The sequence below is a fragment of the Gopherus flavomarginatus genome, chromosome 4, assembly GCF_025201925.1.
Source record: "Gopherus flavomarginatus isolate rGopFla2 chromosome 4, rGopFla2.mat.asm, whole genome shotgun sequence".
NCBI lineage: Eukaryota > Metazoa > Chordata > Testudines > Testudinidae > Gopherus > Gopherus flavomarginatus.
Genome location: NC_066620.1, coordinates 102,157,179 through 102,175,935, shown reverse-complemented (window position 1 = coordinate 102,175,935; position 18,757 = coordinate 102,157,179). Strand labels below are relative to the sequence as shown.

The following is an 18,757-nucleotide window of genomic DNA, read 5'->3' as shown; positions in this document are numbered from 1 at the left end:
TCTATAAAATAATGAATGATGTGGAGAAAGTGAATAAGGAAAAGTTATTTTCTTGTTCCCATAATATATGAACTAGGGGCCACCAAATGAAATTAAAGGACAGCAGGTTTAAAACGAATAAAAGGAAGTTCTTCACACAGTGCAGTCAACCTATGGAACTCCTTGCCTGAGGGGGTTGTGAAAGCTAGGACTATAACTAGAGAACTAGATAAATTCATGGAGGTTAAATCCATTAATGGAAGACCGACTACCACAGGATACCATCATCATCGCTGGCAGCGATGGCCAGGGCAGAAAGAGACCCTCTTATGCTAAGGAGCTCCAGATCCATGGCTGCACCACAGGGCATTTTTGCTCTCCCAAATTCAGAATCTCCCCCTCCATCAGAACCCTATATTTCCAGAGTTTATATTGCCTCAGAGATCTGCTGGTGGGATGGAGTTTATCACCGCGCCCCCTCCACAATCTACATCTCTCCATCAGCACTGACGATACTGCCATTGGAACCCGAGTTACCTCTTTCCTCCTCAGGAGATTGAACCATCAGAGGAACCACTCCTCATGTACCACCATTCCCCAAGAGACCCACACGACCCTGGCTCAGAGTGACTGGTACCCTACACCATGGGGACCACTGCCACCACCTTTAGACCCCACCTACAGGCCATACTCTGGACTTTGGCACAAGTACCCCTCTTTGGAATCTGATCTGCTAGGGAGTCACCACCTGCAGTCACTCCAAGGGAATGATCAAATTTACCTTCGGATACAATAGAAGAGGAATAGAACTCACTACCACACTATCACCATCATTATCACCAGATGAAACAGTGGCTTCAGCATCTCTCCCCCTTTCCACCCCTTTGAAAATATTGGGTCTATCCCTCAGTTCCCTGTCAGTCCATTTGGCGGCTATCAATGCATTCCATCCCTCTGTGGAGGGCTACTCTATTTTTGCACACCCACTAACAAGGCCTGATAAGAACTTTCCCACCTCCTTGAAAGATAACACTCCAATAGGACTTAAATCTCATTCTTTCGGTTCTGACATGCCCAGCCCTCTTTGGACCTTAGGGACTTGCTCCATGTTCCTCTTCTCCATTAAGGTCATCTTTTTTGCAGCCATCTCATTGGCAAGGAGAGTTGGTGAACTTGGTGCAATGATGGCAGACCATCCATACACTATTTCACAAAGATAGTTTCTTTACACTTACACCCCAAATTTATCCCTAATGTGGTTTCAAAATTTCACCTGTATCAATCCATTCTTAACTGTATTCTTCCTGAAACAGCACGCAGCTACTGAAGAACATACAAGAATACAGTAGAGACCATCTCTTGAAGAAGAAGAGGAGGTTAATTACCTGTAACTGGAAGCAGGGCCGGCTCCAGGCACCAGCAAAGGAAGCAGGTGCTTGGGGCGGCATGTCCGGGTCTTTGGCGGCAATTCGGTGGTGTGTCCCTCAGTCTCTCTCAGAGTGAAGGACCTGCTGCCAAATTGCCACCGAAGAATGAAGCAGCGAGGTTGAGCTGCCACCGAAGTGCTGCCGATCACGGCTTTCTTTTTCTTTTTCTTTTTTTTTGCTTCGCCACTTGGGGCAGCAATAAAGCTGGAGCTGGCCCTGACTAGAGGTTCTTCAAGATGTGTGGTCCCTATCTTTATTCCACTATTTGCCCTTCTTCCCCTCTGCTTCAGATATTCTCCGATTCATGGCGGAGAACTAAATGAAGAGGCAGTCGGTCCACCCCACCCTTTATCACCTCAGAAGCATGAGAGGACCCAGAGCCCATGAGCAAGAGACACTACTTTCAAATTCTTTGACTTCGGGCGCACAGTGCTCATGCGTAACCCACAGTGGCATACAGATAGGGACCAAGCGTCTTGAAGAACCTCCACTTACAGATAAAAAGAACAGGAGTACTTGTGGCACCTTAGAGACTAACAAATTTATTTCAGCATAAGTTTTCGCGGGCTACAGCTCACTTCTTCGGATGCACAGAATGAAACACACAGACAGGAGATATTTATACATATAGAGAACATGAAAAGGTGGAAGTATGCATACCAACAGGAAGAGTCTAATCAATTGAGATGAGCTATCGTCAGCAGGAGAAAAAAAACCCTTTGAAGTGATAATAGATGACCCATAGAAGGTGTGAGGAGAACTTAACATAGGGAAATAGATTCAATTAGTGTAATGACCTAACCATTCCCAGTCTCTGTTTAAACCTAAGTTAATTGTATCTAATTTGCATATTAATTGGAGTTCAGCAGTCTCTCTTTGGAGTCTGTTTTTGAAGTTTTTTTGTTGCAAAATTACCACCTTCAAGTCTGTCACTGAGTGGTTAGAGAGGTTAAAGTGTTCTCCCACTGGTTTTTTAATGTTATGATTCCTGATATCAGATTTGTGTCCATTTATTCTTCTGTGTAGAGACTGTCTGGTTTGGCCAATGCACATGGCAGAGGGGCATTGCTGGCACATGATGGCATATCATGTTGGTAGATGTGCAGGTGAACGAGCCCCTGATGGCATGGCTGATGTGATTAGGTCCAATGATGGTATCACTTGAATGGATATGTGGACAGAGCTGGCATCGGGCTTTGTTGCAAGGATAGGTTCCTGGGTTAGAGTTTGTTGTATGGTCTGTGGTTGCTGGTGAGTATTTGCTTCAGGTTGGGAGGCTGTCTATAAGCGAGGAGTGGCCTGTCTCCCAAGATCTGTGAGAGTGAGGAATCATCTTTCAGGATAGGTTGTAGATCTTTGAGGATGTGCTGGAGAAGGTTTAAGTTGGGAGCTGTAGGTGATGGCTAGTGGCGTTCTGTTATTTTCTTTGTTGGGCCTGTCCTGTAGTAGGTGGCTTCTGGGTACTTTTCTGGCTCTGTCAATCTGTTTTTTCACTTCAGCAGGTGGGTATTGTAGTTTTAAGAATGCTTGATAGAGATCTTGTAGGTGTTTATCTGTCTGAGGGATTGGAGCAAATACGGTTGAATCTTAGAGCTTGGCTGTAGACAATGGATCATGTTGTGTGTCCTGGATGGAAGCTGGAGGCATGCAAGTAAGTGTAGCGGTCAGTGGGTTTTTGGTATAGGGTGGTGTTTGTGACCATCACTTATTAGCACAGTAGTGTCTAGGAAATGGACCGCTTGTGTGGGTTGATCTACGCTGAGGTTGATGGTGGGATGGAAATTGTTAAAATCATGTTGGAATTCCTGGAGGGCTTCTTTTCCATGGGTCCAGACGATGAAGATGTCATCAGTGTAGCGCAAGTAGAGTAGGAGTGTTAGAGGACAAGAGCTAAGGAAGCGTTGTTCTAAGTCAGCCATAAAGATGTTGGCATACTGTGGGGCCATGCGGGTACCCATAGCAGTATCCTCTCTTTGTTCCTAGATTTACATAGTGAAGTTTTAGAATCACTCACAGTACCTGTTCTTGGAAGAAAGAAGGATACAAAGCATTCATATGTTCAGACAAAGGGCTCAAATTACTCCTGCTGGCTTCAGGAGACTACAGTAGTTGTGCAGGATCAGTGCTGACGCTCCTCTGGAGTCCTCTAGAGGGTAGTGGAGGCAAAGCTACCATGATGGTTCATCCACATAGTTACTGTCAGGGGAAGGCAGCATTAAATTCCAGATAGGTCTCCACGGAAACACTAATTCAGGGCATCTCTGTCAGCCCAAGCCTGAATGCTGTCTCAGCTGCACCAGCTAGCTTTAGGCTCTCCAGCAGCATGTGGTTTGTGGATGGCTTGTGCTATCATGCCCTACTCTCTGTACATTTAGGCCACGTTGGCTTTACAGCCTGAGTTCTGCCCGCACAAGAAAGAATTAATGATTCACCATTTTCTTGCCTATAAGTTACTGTTATAGTCATAAAAGGTATGCTCAAAGTATCAAACAACTTTATGGAGACAAAATTACAGCAATCTAGAATAGAAGTAATGACTGTTATAGAGCACCCTGTGAGAACAGTGAGGCGTGAATGTGAAAGTGTTAATAGGCTGTGGAAACACTGAAAGGGTCTGGTGTCAAAGACCTGTTCTACAGGTAGTAAATGAACTTTCCATTGCTCAACCTGCCTATCTGAAGTCTCCTTTTGTCCCTTAAAATCCTGTTTTTTCACTACATCCCATGCTCAATGGTCACATTGTCATCTCTGCTGAAATCCTGCTGCTCTACTCTAAAGGAAGTGTTGGGTACCAGTGCCAAACCTCACCTAAGATCCCTAGCTGACACTTGGTTCCCTCTAAAATATTCCTGCTCTCTGAGTGAGCAAGTTCCTCCTAATTATCCCGCTTGATTATGGGAAAATAGAACATCCCATTAAAATATGAAAGGCCTGGCACATCTCCACTAGGCCTAAAGCTGATTTCTGCATACAGTATCAGAAGGGTAGCCGTGTTAGTCTGGATCTGTAAAAGCAGCAAAGAATCCTGTGGCACCTTATAGACTAACAGACATTTTGGAGCATGAGCTTTCGTGGGTGAATACCCGCTTCATCAGATGCATCTGACGAAGTGGGTATTCACCCACGAAAGCTCATGCTCCAAAACGTCTGTTAGGCTATAAGGTGCCACAGGATTCTTTGCTGCTTCCGCATACAGGTCTCTTGTGCCCCACAGCTTTCATATCAGTGTCATTCACTACACTGCAGGACATCTGACGGACAAGTCAGAGGGTCTGTACCATCTAAACTAAAGCGGATCAGCAGACTCTGGGATCTGTTCTTGGCCTCTTGGTTGTTCTGAAGAGTGAGACCATAGGTGCTGCCACACTGCCTGGCTTGAAGTGGTTTCCATCACATACAGGATTTAGTTTGGTTCAATGGCTTTCAGCACCCCTACTATACAAATTGTTCCAGCACCCTTTGGTGAGACAGGATGCTTTTAGGGCTGGAGAAGGTATAAAGAAGACTAGAGTATGTTCAAATAATTAATTAAAGTGAATATATGTGTGGTTTGTGGAGAACTAACATGCAAGTTATCCTTGTTTCTAACAGAGAAATAGAAGGGAACATGAAACTAAGAGTAAAAATTGACAGTGACTAGCTGTTTTCAAAAAAGACAAACTACTTATTACAGTCTTCAGTGCATTAATAAGCTACATTCAATATTTTCCTTTTATTAAACTTTTCCATGTAAGCAACTAATATAGTTCACACAGAGTGTGACAAAGTTCCTCCTCTACCTTAGTGAGTACTGTGCTTATTGGCAGATTTGCACACCTTAGTGATCTTCCCTTCTAGTGGAACCCACAGTCTGGGTTGACTCCTCCTGTATCTGATCAGGAGTTAGGAGGTTTCGGGGGGAACTCAGGCCGGCTCTCTACTCCGTGTTCCAGCCCAGGGCCCTGTGGATTGCAGCTGTCTATAGTGCCTCCTGTAACAGCTGCATGACAACTACAACTCCATGGGCTACTTCCCCATGGCTTCCTCCAAACACCTTCTTTATCCTCACCACAGGACCTTCCTCCTGGTGTCTGATAACGCTTGTACTCCTTAGTTCTCCAGCAGCTCACTCCCAGCTTCTCTCACACCCACCACAAACTGAAGTGAGCTCCTTTTTAAACCCAGGTGCCCTAATTAGCCTGCCTTGATTGGCTGCAGGTGTTCTAATCAGCCTGTCTGCCTTAATTGGTTCTAGCAGGTTCCTGATTACTCTAGTGCAGCCCCTGCTCTGGTCACTCAGGGAGCAGAAGCCTGCTTCTCCTGGGGCCAGAGATCTCTCTTCTACCACTCTGCTGTAGAGGAAGGAGGGAGAGGGCGGCGGCTGCTGCTGCTGCTGTTCCTGCTGGGCGCTGGGCCCTCGCTGCTGCTGTTTCTGCTGCTGTTCCTGCTCCTGCTGCTTCCCTGGCTGGGCTAGACACCACCACCTACCCCTCTCTCTGCTGTCTGTTTGCTGGCTGGCTGGTGGTTCCCCCCCACCTCAGTTACTGCTGTTATTCCACCTACAGCTCCTTGGGGGGGGGGGTGCTGGCCTGCTTCCCAGAGAGGAGGGGAGTGAGGGACCCCAGCTCTTGTTGCTAAGGACACCACCCTCTCAGCGGGGTCCCTCCTGCCTGGACGCCAGACCACCACCACCTGGAGCTGTTGGGCCTACTGTGGATGTTGCTGGGGAGCTGTTGGTGCCCGGAGAAGGAGAGGAAGGAGAAGAGGACCGCCTGCTGCTGGAGACCGTGTGAAGACCACTGTGGAGGGGGCTTTTCTGGACTGAGTCTTTTTCAAACTGTGCTCTTGTGGTGGGGGGTTGGACTGTGTCTGCTGGGGCACCGGGGGTGTGGCGTGGAGCCTGCCCCCAGTCCATCCGTGTCCCCCTTCGCCCCCACCACCATCGTTGCCCCCTCCCCCACCCCCGCTGGCTGTTTTCCTTCTGCTTTGGACTCCTGCCTCTGGGTCTGAGCTGCTCGCCTGGCTCACCACGCCCACTTCCACCATTTGGGCCTGCAGCAGCAGCAGCCAACCATTGAATTTTTGGCACAAGTGCCTGTGGGTGCACCACCTCCCCCCTCATACTGGACTGACCCCCTCCCCTCTGCCACATTTGTCCACCCTACCTATTTCCCTCTGCTGCCTGATAGTTCTGCCCCAGCCCTGTAGCTGTCCCCGTGGTCCCTCTACCCCAATCTCAGCTCGCCCTTTCCCCCCACCCTGTGCTACCCCAGCCCTGATCGGTTCCCCCTCATGTGCCCACGCCCCCTCTCAGGCGCTTGTGCCCTTCCCCATTTGGTTTCCCCTTGTTCACTGCACTCCCCCCTCTGCCGTTGCCCCCCCGCTCCCCTAGTGCAACTGGAGGAGCCGGAACCCCCCTCTGCGTTGGTGCCCTGCAACAATCCCACCCTTAGTCCTTGGTTGCTCCCTACGCCCCTTTAGCCTTCCCCTTCTGGCGCCCTCCTCCCCTGCCTGCAGCCTAGCGGGGAAGGGTGGCCGCCTCCTCTCCTTCCCCTCCCCTCGCTGTTTGTCCCCCTCCCCGCTCTCGTTATGGCAGGGGATGCGGCGGGGGAGACCCCTCGCGATGCTCCCACTACCCCTCCTCCACCTGCCCCCGTGTCCACTGCCCAAGCCTCTACCTCGACCGCCGCTGCTGATCCACCTACCACCGCCCCTGCTGGGGCACTGGCAGCAGCGAGTACTGGGGAGACCTCCGTTGCTGCCATGTCTCTCGCCCCTTCTGATTCGAGGGGAGCCCCCCCAGCCGGTGGGAAGGGTCGGGGTGGGAAGAAGGGTAAGGGCCCCGCTAGAAAGGCCAGGCCCTCCATGGCGGAGACTGCCTCCGTTGCCGCAGCCCCGCTACTGGCTGCGGCGTCCCTCCCCGCTGTTCCCTCCACCAGCTCTGCAGGTGTCCCTCCCCCGGCCCCCAGGGCGTACGCCCAGGTGGCGGCGGCCCCCCCGCCTGCCGCTGCTCCTCCGCCCGCTGCTTCCACCAACATCTACAGCGGCCGGGGCCCCTTTCCCACTTTGACCAGGAAGCACGGCGTCCGTTGCCTCCTGGTGCCCGCCTCGCCCCACATGGAGACCTACGTGCGGGCGTTGGCCAGGGTAGTGGGGCCCACGGCCATCGTGGCGGCCTCCAAAATGTACGGGAAGGTGGTCTTCTTCCTGGCATCGGAGGCTGCCGCCCAGGAGGCGGTAGAGACGGGCCTGGCGGTGGGGGGCGTGTTCGTCCCCCTGGAGCCGTTAGAAGACCTGGGGGTCCGCTTGATCTTGACCTCCGTCCCTCCCTTCCTGCCCAATGCCACCCTGCTGCCCGCCCTTTCTGCCCTGGGACGCCCCATCTCTGTCATCAGCCCTCTCCCCTTGGGCTGCAAGGACCCCGCCCTCCGTCATGTTCTCTCGTTCTGCCGGCAAGTGCAGCTTCAACTGCCGCCGGCGGCGCGTGGCGGAGAGGCGCTCGAGGGGTCCTTTCTGGTCCCTTACCAGGGAGCCCACTACCGGGTGCATTACTCAACGGGGGAGGCCCGGTGCTACCTCTGCCGGGCGATGGGGCACGTCCGGAGGGACTGTCCCTTGGCCCAGCATGGAGGAGCGTCCGGGACCCCCCGAGCCCCGGCAAGGCGCCGGCCCTGTCATCGCCGGTCCCCCTAGCTGCCCGGCACCCGAAGCTGCCCCTCCTCCTCCTTCTCGGTCCACCTCTGTGGAGGAGGGTGTGGCGGGGCTACCGCCGGCCGTGGGAGAGGGCTCATCCCAGGGGGAATCCTCCCCGGTTTCTGCTGTCCCACCACTGCCTCCTCGAGTCCCTGAGCCATTGCCCTTGCCCCCCGAGCCGACCCCTGTTAGCCAGCCCCCGGATGATGCCATGGAGGGCTGGTCCTTAGTGCAGGGGAAGCGGAGCAAGCGGAAGGCTCGAGTTTCTTTACATACTTCGGATTCGGAGGCCCCCCGGAAGAGCAGGAAGGGGGGCGCCGATGTCGAGTCTTCCGCCTTGTCCCCTGATGACTCCCAGTTTGTGGTGCCGGCTGGGGATGCCGTGGCAGCACCGGAAGGTGACACCGCCCCTCCTCCGGGGTCCCTTCCCGTGGATGCCCCCGAGGGAGCCTCTCTCGCCCCCTTCCCACTTGGCGCCTCTGAGAGCGCCGCGGTGGGTATCGCCTCGGGTGCTGGCGGGGAGGGCCCTGGGGTGGTGGACTGTGATCTCCCTCCCATCTACGCAGAAATCGAGGCCCTGGGTTTGACCCCGGTCACGCAGGGGGAGGACGACCCTCTGCCGGCGGGCCTCGATCTGGGCGACCTCCCTACATCCCCCCTGTCCCTGGGTTCCCTTCCCCTACCCGCTGTTTCTGCTCCCACCTCTGAGGGTCCCCTGGAATCTTCCCTCAACTCGGCTGCGGGTGGCACTCTGTTGGCAGCTGCCGAGCCCCTTGGGGCGACAGCCAGTGCCCCGCTGCCGAGACCCGCTTCCCAGGGGGTGTCCCTCTTGGGTGTGGAGGACCCGCCCTCCTTCCTCAGCGGGGACCCCATTGACCACCATCTCTCTCTGGATGCCGAGGCTGCCGCACGTGCCACAGTGGCTGAGCCCGGCATCGTTAGGGGTCCCCTGCCCACTTCCCAGATCCTTGAGCCTGGCCAGGAGGAGCCACCTTCTGGCGTCTCACCTATGGAGGCTCCGGATCCTGCCTCTACCTCCTTCCCGGATTCTCTCCCTGATCCCCGCCCTACTCCTGTTGGCTCTGTCCTTGTCCCCCCCACTTCCTGTGATGCCAGTGCCGCCCCTGGCAATACCTCCCAGGGAGCGGGTTCACTAGTTCTTTCCTGTCCCGACCCCCCCAAGGGCTGCTGTTCTCCTTCCACCGCCCCTTCTTGAATCTGAGAGCGGGGCGGGTCATGTGGCGTCGGTCCATCTGCTGCCACGTTGGGGATCTGCCCCCTGCCTACCCGCCTTGGTGGGCCACGGGGCTGTGACGGGGGCCCCACTGGGGGCCAGTCATCGATCAGTGACCCCACCCCCCCATGCGCTGAGGGAGGAGCTGCGGGAGTTCCTTGAGGACGTCCGTGGCTCCCGGAACAAAGTCCATCTTGCGCTCCAGCGGTGGGGGGATTTCCATCAGGTCCTCCGGGCCGCGAGGGCCCTCATGGGGGAGGGTAGGAGGACCGGGAAGCAGGCCGCCGCGGCCTACCGGCAGGTCCGTGTCTTCCGTGACTCCTTACTCACCTTCGGGGTTGGTCACGGATTGCTGCGCGGCCTGCCGGAGGCCGTGGGCGTGTCTGCCAGCGAGGATCCCCCCCAGCCCTCCTCATGGCGCCGATCATCGTTGCCACCTTAAACACCCGAGGCTGTAGGATGGGTCTCCGCAGGAGCCAGGTGCTCTCCTTCCTCCGGGAGGGGGGGTACTCTGTGGTTTTCCTGCAGGAGACCCATACGGATCCAGCCGCTGAAGCTAGCTGGCGGCTGGAGTGGGGGGATGGGGCCTACTTTAGCCACTTCTCTGTCTGCGCGGCTGGAGTGGCGACCCTGTTCTCCCCCGACCTACGGCACGAGGTGCTAGGGGTCGCCGAGGCTGTGCCGGGTCGCCTGCTGCACCTCCGGGTCCGCATGGAAGGGCTTGTGGTTCATCTCGTCAACGTTTACGCCCCGACATCGGCCCCGGAGAGGCTACGTTTTTATCAGCAGGCATCCGCCTTCCTCGGCTCCCTGGACCCTCGTGAGTGCCTGGTCCTGGGAGGGGATTTTAACACCACCCTCGAGGAACGGGACCGCTCGGGGACCGAGCAGTGCCCGGCAGCTGCGGACGTCCTCCGGGAGATTGTCGACCGCCACTCCCTGGTGGACGTCTGGCGCGACCACCACCCAGACGACGTCTCGACGTTCACCTTCGTCCGGGTGGAGGCCCATCGGTCGTGCCACTCCCGGCTGGACCGTATTTACCTGTCACGTTTCCACCTTTCACGGGCCCACTCCTCCAGCGTTCGGCCGGCCCCCTTTTCGGATCACCACCTTGCCACTGTGACGGCCTCTCTCTGCGCGGAGAGGCCGGGGCCGGCCTATTGGCACTTTAATAATAGTTTGCTGGAGGATGCGGGCTTCGTGGCGTCCTTCCAGGAGTTCTGGCTGGTCTGGCGAGGGCAGAGGCGTGCCTTTTCCTCGGTGCGGCGGTGGTGGGATCTGGGGAAGGTGCGCGCCCGGCTCTTCTGCCGTGACTACACTCGGGGTGCCAGCCGACGGAGGGATGCGGCAATAGGGCAGTTGGAGCGGGAGGTCTTGGAGCTGGAGAGGCGTCTGGCCGTCAACCCCGCGGATCCATCCCTCTGCGGAGCGTGCCGGGAGAAGCGGGAGGAGCTCCGGGCCCTCGAAGACCATCGGGCCCGGGGTGCTTTTGTTCGATCCCGCATCCACCTCCTTCGGGAGATGGATCGCGGCTCCCGCTTCTTCTACGCCCTGGAGAAAAGGAGGGGGGCCAAGAAGCACGTCACCTGCCTCCTGGCGGAGGACGGCACCCCCCTCACGGATCCGGCGGAGATGTGCCAGAGGGCCAGGGCCTTCTACGCCACTCTTTTCTCCCCGGATCCGACCGATCCTAACGCTTGCAGAGTGCTCTGGGACGGGCTCCCGACGGTCAGCACGGGCGACCGGGACCGGCTAGAGCTGCCTCTCACTCTGGCCGAGCTCTTGGAGGCCCTCCGTCACATGCCCACCAATAAATCTCCGGGCTTGGACGGGCTGACTGTGGAGTTCTACCGCGTGTTCTGGGACGTCCTCGGCCCAGACCTGGTCACTGTCTGGGCTGAGGCTTTGCATAGCGGGGTCCTCCCTCTCTCGTGCAGGCGAGCCGTGCTGGCCTTATTGCCGAAGAGGGGGGACCTCCGCGACTTACGTAATTGGCGTCCCATCTCGCTCCTCAGCACGGACTACAAAATTGTTGCGAAGGCCATCTCGATGTGGCTAGGGTCCGTGCTGGCGGACGTGGTCCATCCAGACCAGACCTACACCGTCCCGGGCCGCACCATCTTTGATAACTTGTATCTGGTCCGGGACCTTCTGGAATTGGGGTGTAGGGATGGTCTATCGTTCGCCCTCCTGTCCCTGGATCAGGAGAAGGCGTTCGACCGGATGGATCACGGGTATCTCCTGGACACTCTGCGAGCGTTCGGCTTCGGACCCCTGTTTGTGGGTTTTCTGCAGGTGCTGTACGCTTCTGCGGAGTGTCTGGTCAGGCTCAACTGGACCCTGACCGAGCCGGTCAGCTTCGGGCGGGGAGTGCGGCAGGGGTGCCCCCTCTCGGGCCAGCTGTACGCTCTGGCGATCGAGCCCTTCCTCTGTCTCCTCCGCAAGAGGTTGACGGGGTTGGTGCTTCAGGAGCTGGGGCTGCAGCTGGTCCTGTCGGCATACGCTGACGATGTGCTCCTCGTGGTCCAGGACCCGGGTGACTTGGCGCGGGTGGAGGCTTGCCAGGCTGTGTACTCGGCGGCCTCCTCCGCCCGGGTCAACTGGGTCAAGAGCTCTGGCCTGGTGGTCGGGGACGGGTGGCAGGCGAGCTCCCTCCCACCTGCGCTTCAGGCCATCCGGTGGAGCGCAGGTCCGCTGCTCTATCTCGGCGTTTACCTTTCTGCCACGCATCCGTTTCCGCCGGAGAACTGGCAGGATTTGCAGGGCAGGGTGACGGAGCGGCTCCGGAAATGGACAGGACTACTCCGGTGCCTCTCCCTTCGGGGGAGGGCACTGGTGCTTAATCAACTGGTCCTGTCCATGCTCTGGTACCGACTCAACACCCTGGTCCCGGCCCCGGGTTTCCTGGCCAACCTCCGGACGGTGATTCTGGAGTTCTTTTGGCCAGGGACGCACTGGGTCTCTGCAGGGGTCCTCCACCTGCCCCTGGAGGAGGGGGGGCAGGGCCTGAAGTGCTTACGCGCTCAGGTCCATGTCTTCCGCCTCCAGGCCCTGCAGAGGCTCCTGTTTGGTGCGGGTAGTCCGGCGTGGAGCATATTGGCGCACGCCTTCCTCCGCCGCTTCCGAAGGCTCCGATACGACCGGCAGCTCTTTTACCTCCATCCGAGAGGTCTTCCGCGAGACCTCTCCGGGCTGCCGGTCTTCTACCAAGACCTCCTCCGGACCTGGAAGCTCTTTTCAACGACCAGGTCCGTGGCGGCCACCGTGGGGGTTGACCTCCTCGTGGAGCCCCTGCTACACAATCCCCAGCTTCGTGTGCAGGTGGCGGAGTCCCCCACGGTGTGCCAGAGGTTGGTCTCGGCAGGAGTCACCAGGGTCGGAGACCTCCTGGACTACGACCGGGGAGACTGGCTGGATCCCCTGACGCTCGCTCAGTGCATGGGGCTCTCCAGACCTCGTACTCCCCAGCGCGTACTTCAGGAGGTGAAGGCCGCTTTACTGCCTGCTGCTCGGGCTTACCTCGACCGGGTCCTGCGAGAGGGCACGCCCCGCCCACCCTCCACCCCAGGCCCCGTGGACATTTTTATCGGGCCCCTGCCCCGTGGATCCAATCGGCCCCCTCACCCTTTCACTGCCAGCCGGCTGCATGATCTGCAGCCGGTTTTGTTCCAGACCGCGCCACGGAAACATCTGTACTCGCTCGTGCTCCATACCCTTCACTATCTCACCCTCGCGTCCCGCCCCGATACCAAATGGCGGGACCTCCTGCCGCCTCTCGAGGGTGAGGAGCCCCGGTGGGCCAGCTTGTACTCTGCCCTGGTCCCGAGGCCCGCCGGGGATATCAGTTGGCGGCTCCTTCATGGAGCCGTGAGCACGGGCGTGTACTTGGCGCGGTTCACATCTGTCCCTAGCACCTGCCCTTTCTGTGGTGAGGAGACCTTGGCGCACGTTTATTTGGAGTGCACCAGGTTGCAGCCCCTGTTCCGGCTCCTCCTGAATATTTTCCTGCGTTTTTGGTTGCACTTTTCCCCTCACCTTTTTATCTACACGCTCCCCATCCATGGCCCCACGAAGTCGCGGGATCTCCTTCTCAACCTCCTCTTGGCCCTGGCCAAACTGACCATCTACAACACCAGGGAGAGGAGGTTGGCCGACGGGATTTCCTGCGACTGTAGGGCCTATTTCCGTTCCTCCGTCTGCTCTCGCATCCGGGCAGAGTTCCTCTGGGCGGCGTCCGCTGGCTCCCTTGACGCCTTCGAGGAGCAGTGGGCGTTGTCCGGGGTTCTCTGCTCGGTGTCCCCATCGGGTTCCCTTCATTTAGCCCTATGACCTCACTCCCGATCCTGTTTTTTTCATTAGTTGTCCCCCGTAATTATTTGGTGTCCCAGACCTGTGGGTCCTCCCCTTAGGCTGGGGGGAGGCCCTTTAGAAGTGGGCGGGCTTCGCCCGCCTACCCCTGCTGGATGCCAATAGGACCAGTATATTCGCCCTCTACCAGACTCCTGTACCTCACTGGCCTGGGTCTGTCACAAGAGATACTATATTTGTGATCATGAATGGGAAGAGAAGCAGTATTCACAAGACACCATCTGTTTGTTAATATGTGAGAACCCCTTGTTTAAATGATTATCTAAACCAGGGGGAGTTTAATCATAATTTTTATCCCTAGTTAGGTTGTTGCAGTAACTTTTTTTTTTAAATGAGCATTTGTCGTAAGGGCACATTACAGGTATAGGTATAGTTTATAATTAGGCAAAGTTATTTTATTATTGATGGTGGGTAAGCATTAATCTTATTATTACACTTGCTGGTTGCACTTAGACTATTGTAAATTTTCATGTTGTAAAATCACTCTCAATTTTGGATGGAGTGGTGCTAATGAATATAAATAAATGTTTCAAATATTAAGACCAGGCACTGTTCAGGAAACAGGAATACCGTGCTTAATGCATACTTGTTCCCTGTGTTTCAGTAATGAAATCTATAGAAGAGATTACATGAGGCCCCATTTGAGTGCATGTTCCTACTAAATTTTCCAGTATTTACTCTGGCATTAACTCTGTGTCTGCGTTAGTCACACTAGATGTGATGGGGGTGGGGGTGGGGGTGAGGAAAATCAACACACAGGATTTTTAGAAATGGAATGAGAAAAACGATGAGTTTTGACAGGTGTGTGTGTATTCACATTGTATAAAGCTCCCATACACACAACTGGTTTCCCTCTCCCTTTCAAATTGTAAATAAGATGAGTAGAGTGGCTAGTTTTAATATCTAGCCCCTTAAAACCAGGGGCGGCTCCAGGCACCAGCATGCCAAGCACGTGCTTGGGGCAGCAAGCCATGGGGGGTGCTCTGCCGGTGAGGGCGGCGGGCAGGTTGCCTTCAACAGCATGCCTGCGGAGGGTCCGCTAGTCCCGCAGCTTCTGCGGCCCTCCCGCAGGCTGTCGCCGAATCCACGGGACCGGGGACCTCCTGCAAGCAAGCCACCGAAGGCAGCCTGCCTGCCATGCTTGCAGCGGCAAAATACCTAGAGCTGCCTCTGCTTAAAACAGACCCTTAGCAACTGAAACTACAGTAATGTAATACTATAACGTGTCATCCTGATCTTTGTCAAACTGTGGCCTATTGACTAGATAGTGGTGGGTTAACATGACAGCCAGATATCGTGATGCAGAGGTGGGCAGGCAAACACAAAATATTTTTATTTCTGTCTGAATGCACCTGAGCACTGGAGGTGCATTCAGACAGAAATAGACTGTAGACTGTTTGTTTACATTATACATTTATTTACAGCAGGTAGCAACATTTTCATCACAAATTACAAATATGACCTTTGGTGAACATAGGCTATTAATATTATATTACATAGAGGTAAATGTGACTTTGCCTAATCTAAGCTTGTTGTTCTATTGAAACAGGCACTAAACTGTTTTATGAAACCTTTTATCTTAAAGGAGCAATGTCAACTTAAAATAGGGTCACTAGACAGTAAGTGTGAAAAACTGGGACAAGGCGTGGGGGGTTAATAGGAGCAATAGGAGCATATATTAGAAAAAGACCCCAAAATGGGGACTGTCCCTATAAAATTGGGACATCTGGTCACCCTAATTTAAACGGTAGTCATGTGTACTAAATGTGCTGCCCATGATAAAGATAGGAAAACTGAGGCCTCTGGCACTTCAAGCTATAGGGTAAACCCCCCCGGTTGTAGGATCTGGGCTAGTGGAGTCCAGGTTTCTAAGCCTGTCCTTGAACAGCTACACTGCATTGTAAAGCTGGGTGGAGGGTTGCTGAAGCTGGGTCCCAGGCTCATGCTCTGCTGTCCATACTGCTCTATATAGCCCCCCTCTGGGGCTTGAGCTGTGCCATGCTGCACAACAGCAGGCTTGGAGCCAAGTCCTAGGAGCCCCCTGGGTCCTAGGCCCTGGCTGCCCCCAGCCCCCCTGATTCCTATGTGGCTGGCAGGGGCCCTGGCTTTGCCCGGAGGCTGAGCGCGGCGCCGCAAGGCGGGCTCGACAGCCCCTAGGGGCCAGTGCTGCAGGCGGAGTCTGGCCGAGCCGCCGCGGGAACCCGCCCAGCCGGGCCCGCTCTGCCTTTGGGGCGGAACTAGTTGCCATCCCTGGGCGCCCCTAGTGCCTCCCGCTTCACCCTCCGCCGCAGCTGCTGCGCTGCGTCCCTCCCCCTGGCTCTGAGCCGGCTCGGCTCGGCCCGGCCCCCGCACGCCGCACTGCTCCAGCCGCCGCCGCACCATGAGGTTCTCCGCACTCTGCCGCCTAAGCCGGGGAGCTGCCGCCCCGCTAGCCGGGAGGAAGGGGATCGCGCCCCACCGGGGCACGGCCAGTGCCTGGGGCCGCTGGGAGACGCATCAGGCTGGCGGCGCGCGGGGCTCGGCTGCCGGGTAAGCGGAGCCAGCGCAGCCAAGTGTCCTGGGGGCTGCGGCTGGGCGGGGAGCTGTTGCAGGACGTGGGGGTGCCGCAGGGTCTTTCCTTCCCCCCCAGCGGCGGCCGCGCAGCTCTTCTCGCTCGGGGTTGCCTGCGCCCCGCTGCGTCTGTTGTAAGAGCTTGGCGGGGTTGGGGCAGGGGCAGGGGCTCCCTCTGGACCCCCAGGGCCAAGGCGGGTGCTGCCACCCCCCCGGCCCTGGGAGGTTCAGCTTTGCTCAGCGGGATACTGGCCTGCGCCACCTCCCCGGGGGAGTCACTTTGCAGCATCCCCTGGGCACGGCAAGCTCTGCTTTGGGGGATCCCGTTGTTCTCCTCGCCTCGCGTGTTACTCCAGCACAACACTCACGTGCACGTAACTTCCTTGTTACAAATAAACGTGCCCTGATATCAGGAAAGAGGCTCCCCGAGTACAGCTAGCTCTGCCACGTTGCACGTACTTCATGGGTTCTGTGTAACAACATAAAGAGTAAAACCAAATGCTGCTCTCCATGAAGTCTATTATGTATTCAGTTACAGTATGTGTTAAATTATGTTAACACACGGTGGATTTTTAATACATTATACATCAGAGGCTGTGAATTGATTCCTTTACTACGTTTTAGTAATACCGTAGGTTAGTAAACGTGAAAGAATTTAAAAGATGAAATGTACTTTCTCTGCTTCTGCCCTTTGTTTGCTACTCATATTTCCTTCAGCTTGTAGAGTAAGAATCATTGAAGCTTTTGTTTGTAGTCGTTTCACTTTCAGATTCTCAGTGTTGCACTGCTTGTCTTTCAAACCCTGCAGAGAGGTGGGAAACTTCTGTTGCTCTCTGGGGTTTTTTGGAGCTTGTTTTTACAAGCTCCATTTTAAGTTGTATTCCTTAAATATTCCTGTGAAAACATGTAATTTTTTTTACATGTAGACTTCAAAGTTTGTGTTTTATTTCTTCATTACAAGCTTATGTATTTTATTTCCTTAATGTTTGTTTGTTTGATTTGTTTCCCTATTAAAACAGCAGTGAACTGGACAAGGCTCCATTTGTTTCAGTGCTGCTCACAGGCAATGAATAGCTGCATTGAAACTTAGTCTAATCTTAGCAAGTTTACTTTGTTGTTGCTTGGGGAAGCTATAGACAGCCCTAGAGCTACTGGAGCTATCTGCAGTCTCAGGAAGGTATTACTTGTTTGGATCCCATTTGAAAATCATTCCCACCCCCAGGTTTTAGGGATAGTTGAAATGAAACAAACTGCAAAAAGTGTGTATGTCAGCGTTACCACTCCCCTCTAGCTAATAAAGTATCCTGTTCACTGGTGAGTGGATTTTCCAAGCCTTGTGGAATAATTAGAGGTGCAGAATCTAAAGGACTGGGCATGTCAGAGCAATGGTAAATGCTGGCTAAATAATGAAGGTTTGTGGGTGGATTTGTTACATCAGTTTTGCTATACTTAGCTGCCAGATGTTACTGATTTATTAATATATACACATTGCTTTGAAAATGAAAACCATTGAACATGCTTAAATATGTATTCAGTAGTTCTGAATTTTGTCACTAAAATAGTATGGGAAGTTAATGTCAACAGCTTTCTGGTAATGGTGTAACAGGGAAATGTGTAACAAACATTGATACTATGTTACTATTGTGTTGCAGAGAAATCATTCAGAGTTCAAAGAAAGTCCTGGCATCCTTGCAGAAAGGACACCCTACATTTAAGCCAACACTTGCCATTGTACAGGTAGAGTATTTATTTGTTTGTATATTTATCTAAAGTATTGTTTCTTATTTTAATTTTGAAACATTTAAAAAAACATTTATATGTACTATTAGTAGAGTAGCAGAAAAGACTTTAATAGAAGGCCACTTGTACTGATTGATGTTTCCTAGTTAGCTTCTTATAAGCTGTGGAATGAGATCTATTAATAAATCTATATACATACAAAGTTTATTGATAACTTTTAAAAGTAGCAACAAATTCTGCTATTTGAGCATCTCATGAGTGATCAACAGCTGGCTTTATTGCCAAGTCTTAGAGTTGCTGTCTTTTAAATATACAAACATTCTTAGTGGTGTGTAGCTGGTTTCCACAGAAAGTCATGGGATAACTCTCTTTAGGTTCCATATGAAACCAATTTCCATTGTCAGAATTGGTGTCTAAGGCTTCCAGACTGGGAAGATGTGTAATAATCCATTGTACTGAGTTATTAAAATGCAAAATTACAGGGAGTAGATAGCTAGAAGGATAGTGATGGGGTGCAGGTCTTTATATTTCTAAGTCATTGGTTCATATCTGTCCCAGGTCAGCAGTCGCTAAAAACAGTTACCATAAGATAAATGGAGTTTGTGGAAAGAGCTGGTGACTTTAGTCCAGTTCCCAGTAGATAGTGGTTCACATCACATTCAGTAGAGGTGGAAAATACTTGAGTTTTGGCATATTTGGGGGGAAGTGTAGAAAATGCTTTTATTGCAGTTGACTGTGCTTTACCTGTTACAGGGATGCAAAAATAACTTCACTTTCAAGTATT

General features: G+C 53.9%; 1 protein-coding gene across 1 annotated transcript in view; it reads left to right on the top strand.

Annotated features, from left to right (window-relative positions):
- The first annotated feature begins 16,017 nt into the window (after positions 1-16,017).
- The window catches only part of MTHFD1L (methylenetetrahydrofolate dehydrogenase (NADP+ dependent) 1 like), a 234,382-nt gene continuing 231,642 nt past the window's right edge, over positions 16,018-18,757 (top strand). The window contains exons 1-2 of the mRNA XM_050951602.1: positions 16,018-16,212; positions 17,886-17,970. Of these exons, the coding sequence (XP_050807559.1) occupies positions 16,064-16,212; positions 17,886-17,970 (234 nt within the window). The 5' untranslated portion in view covers positions 16,018-16,063. The remainder of the gene's footprint in view (positions 16,213-17,885; positions 17,971-18,757) is intronic.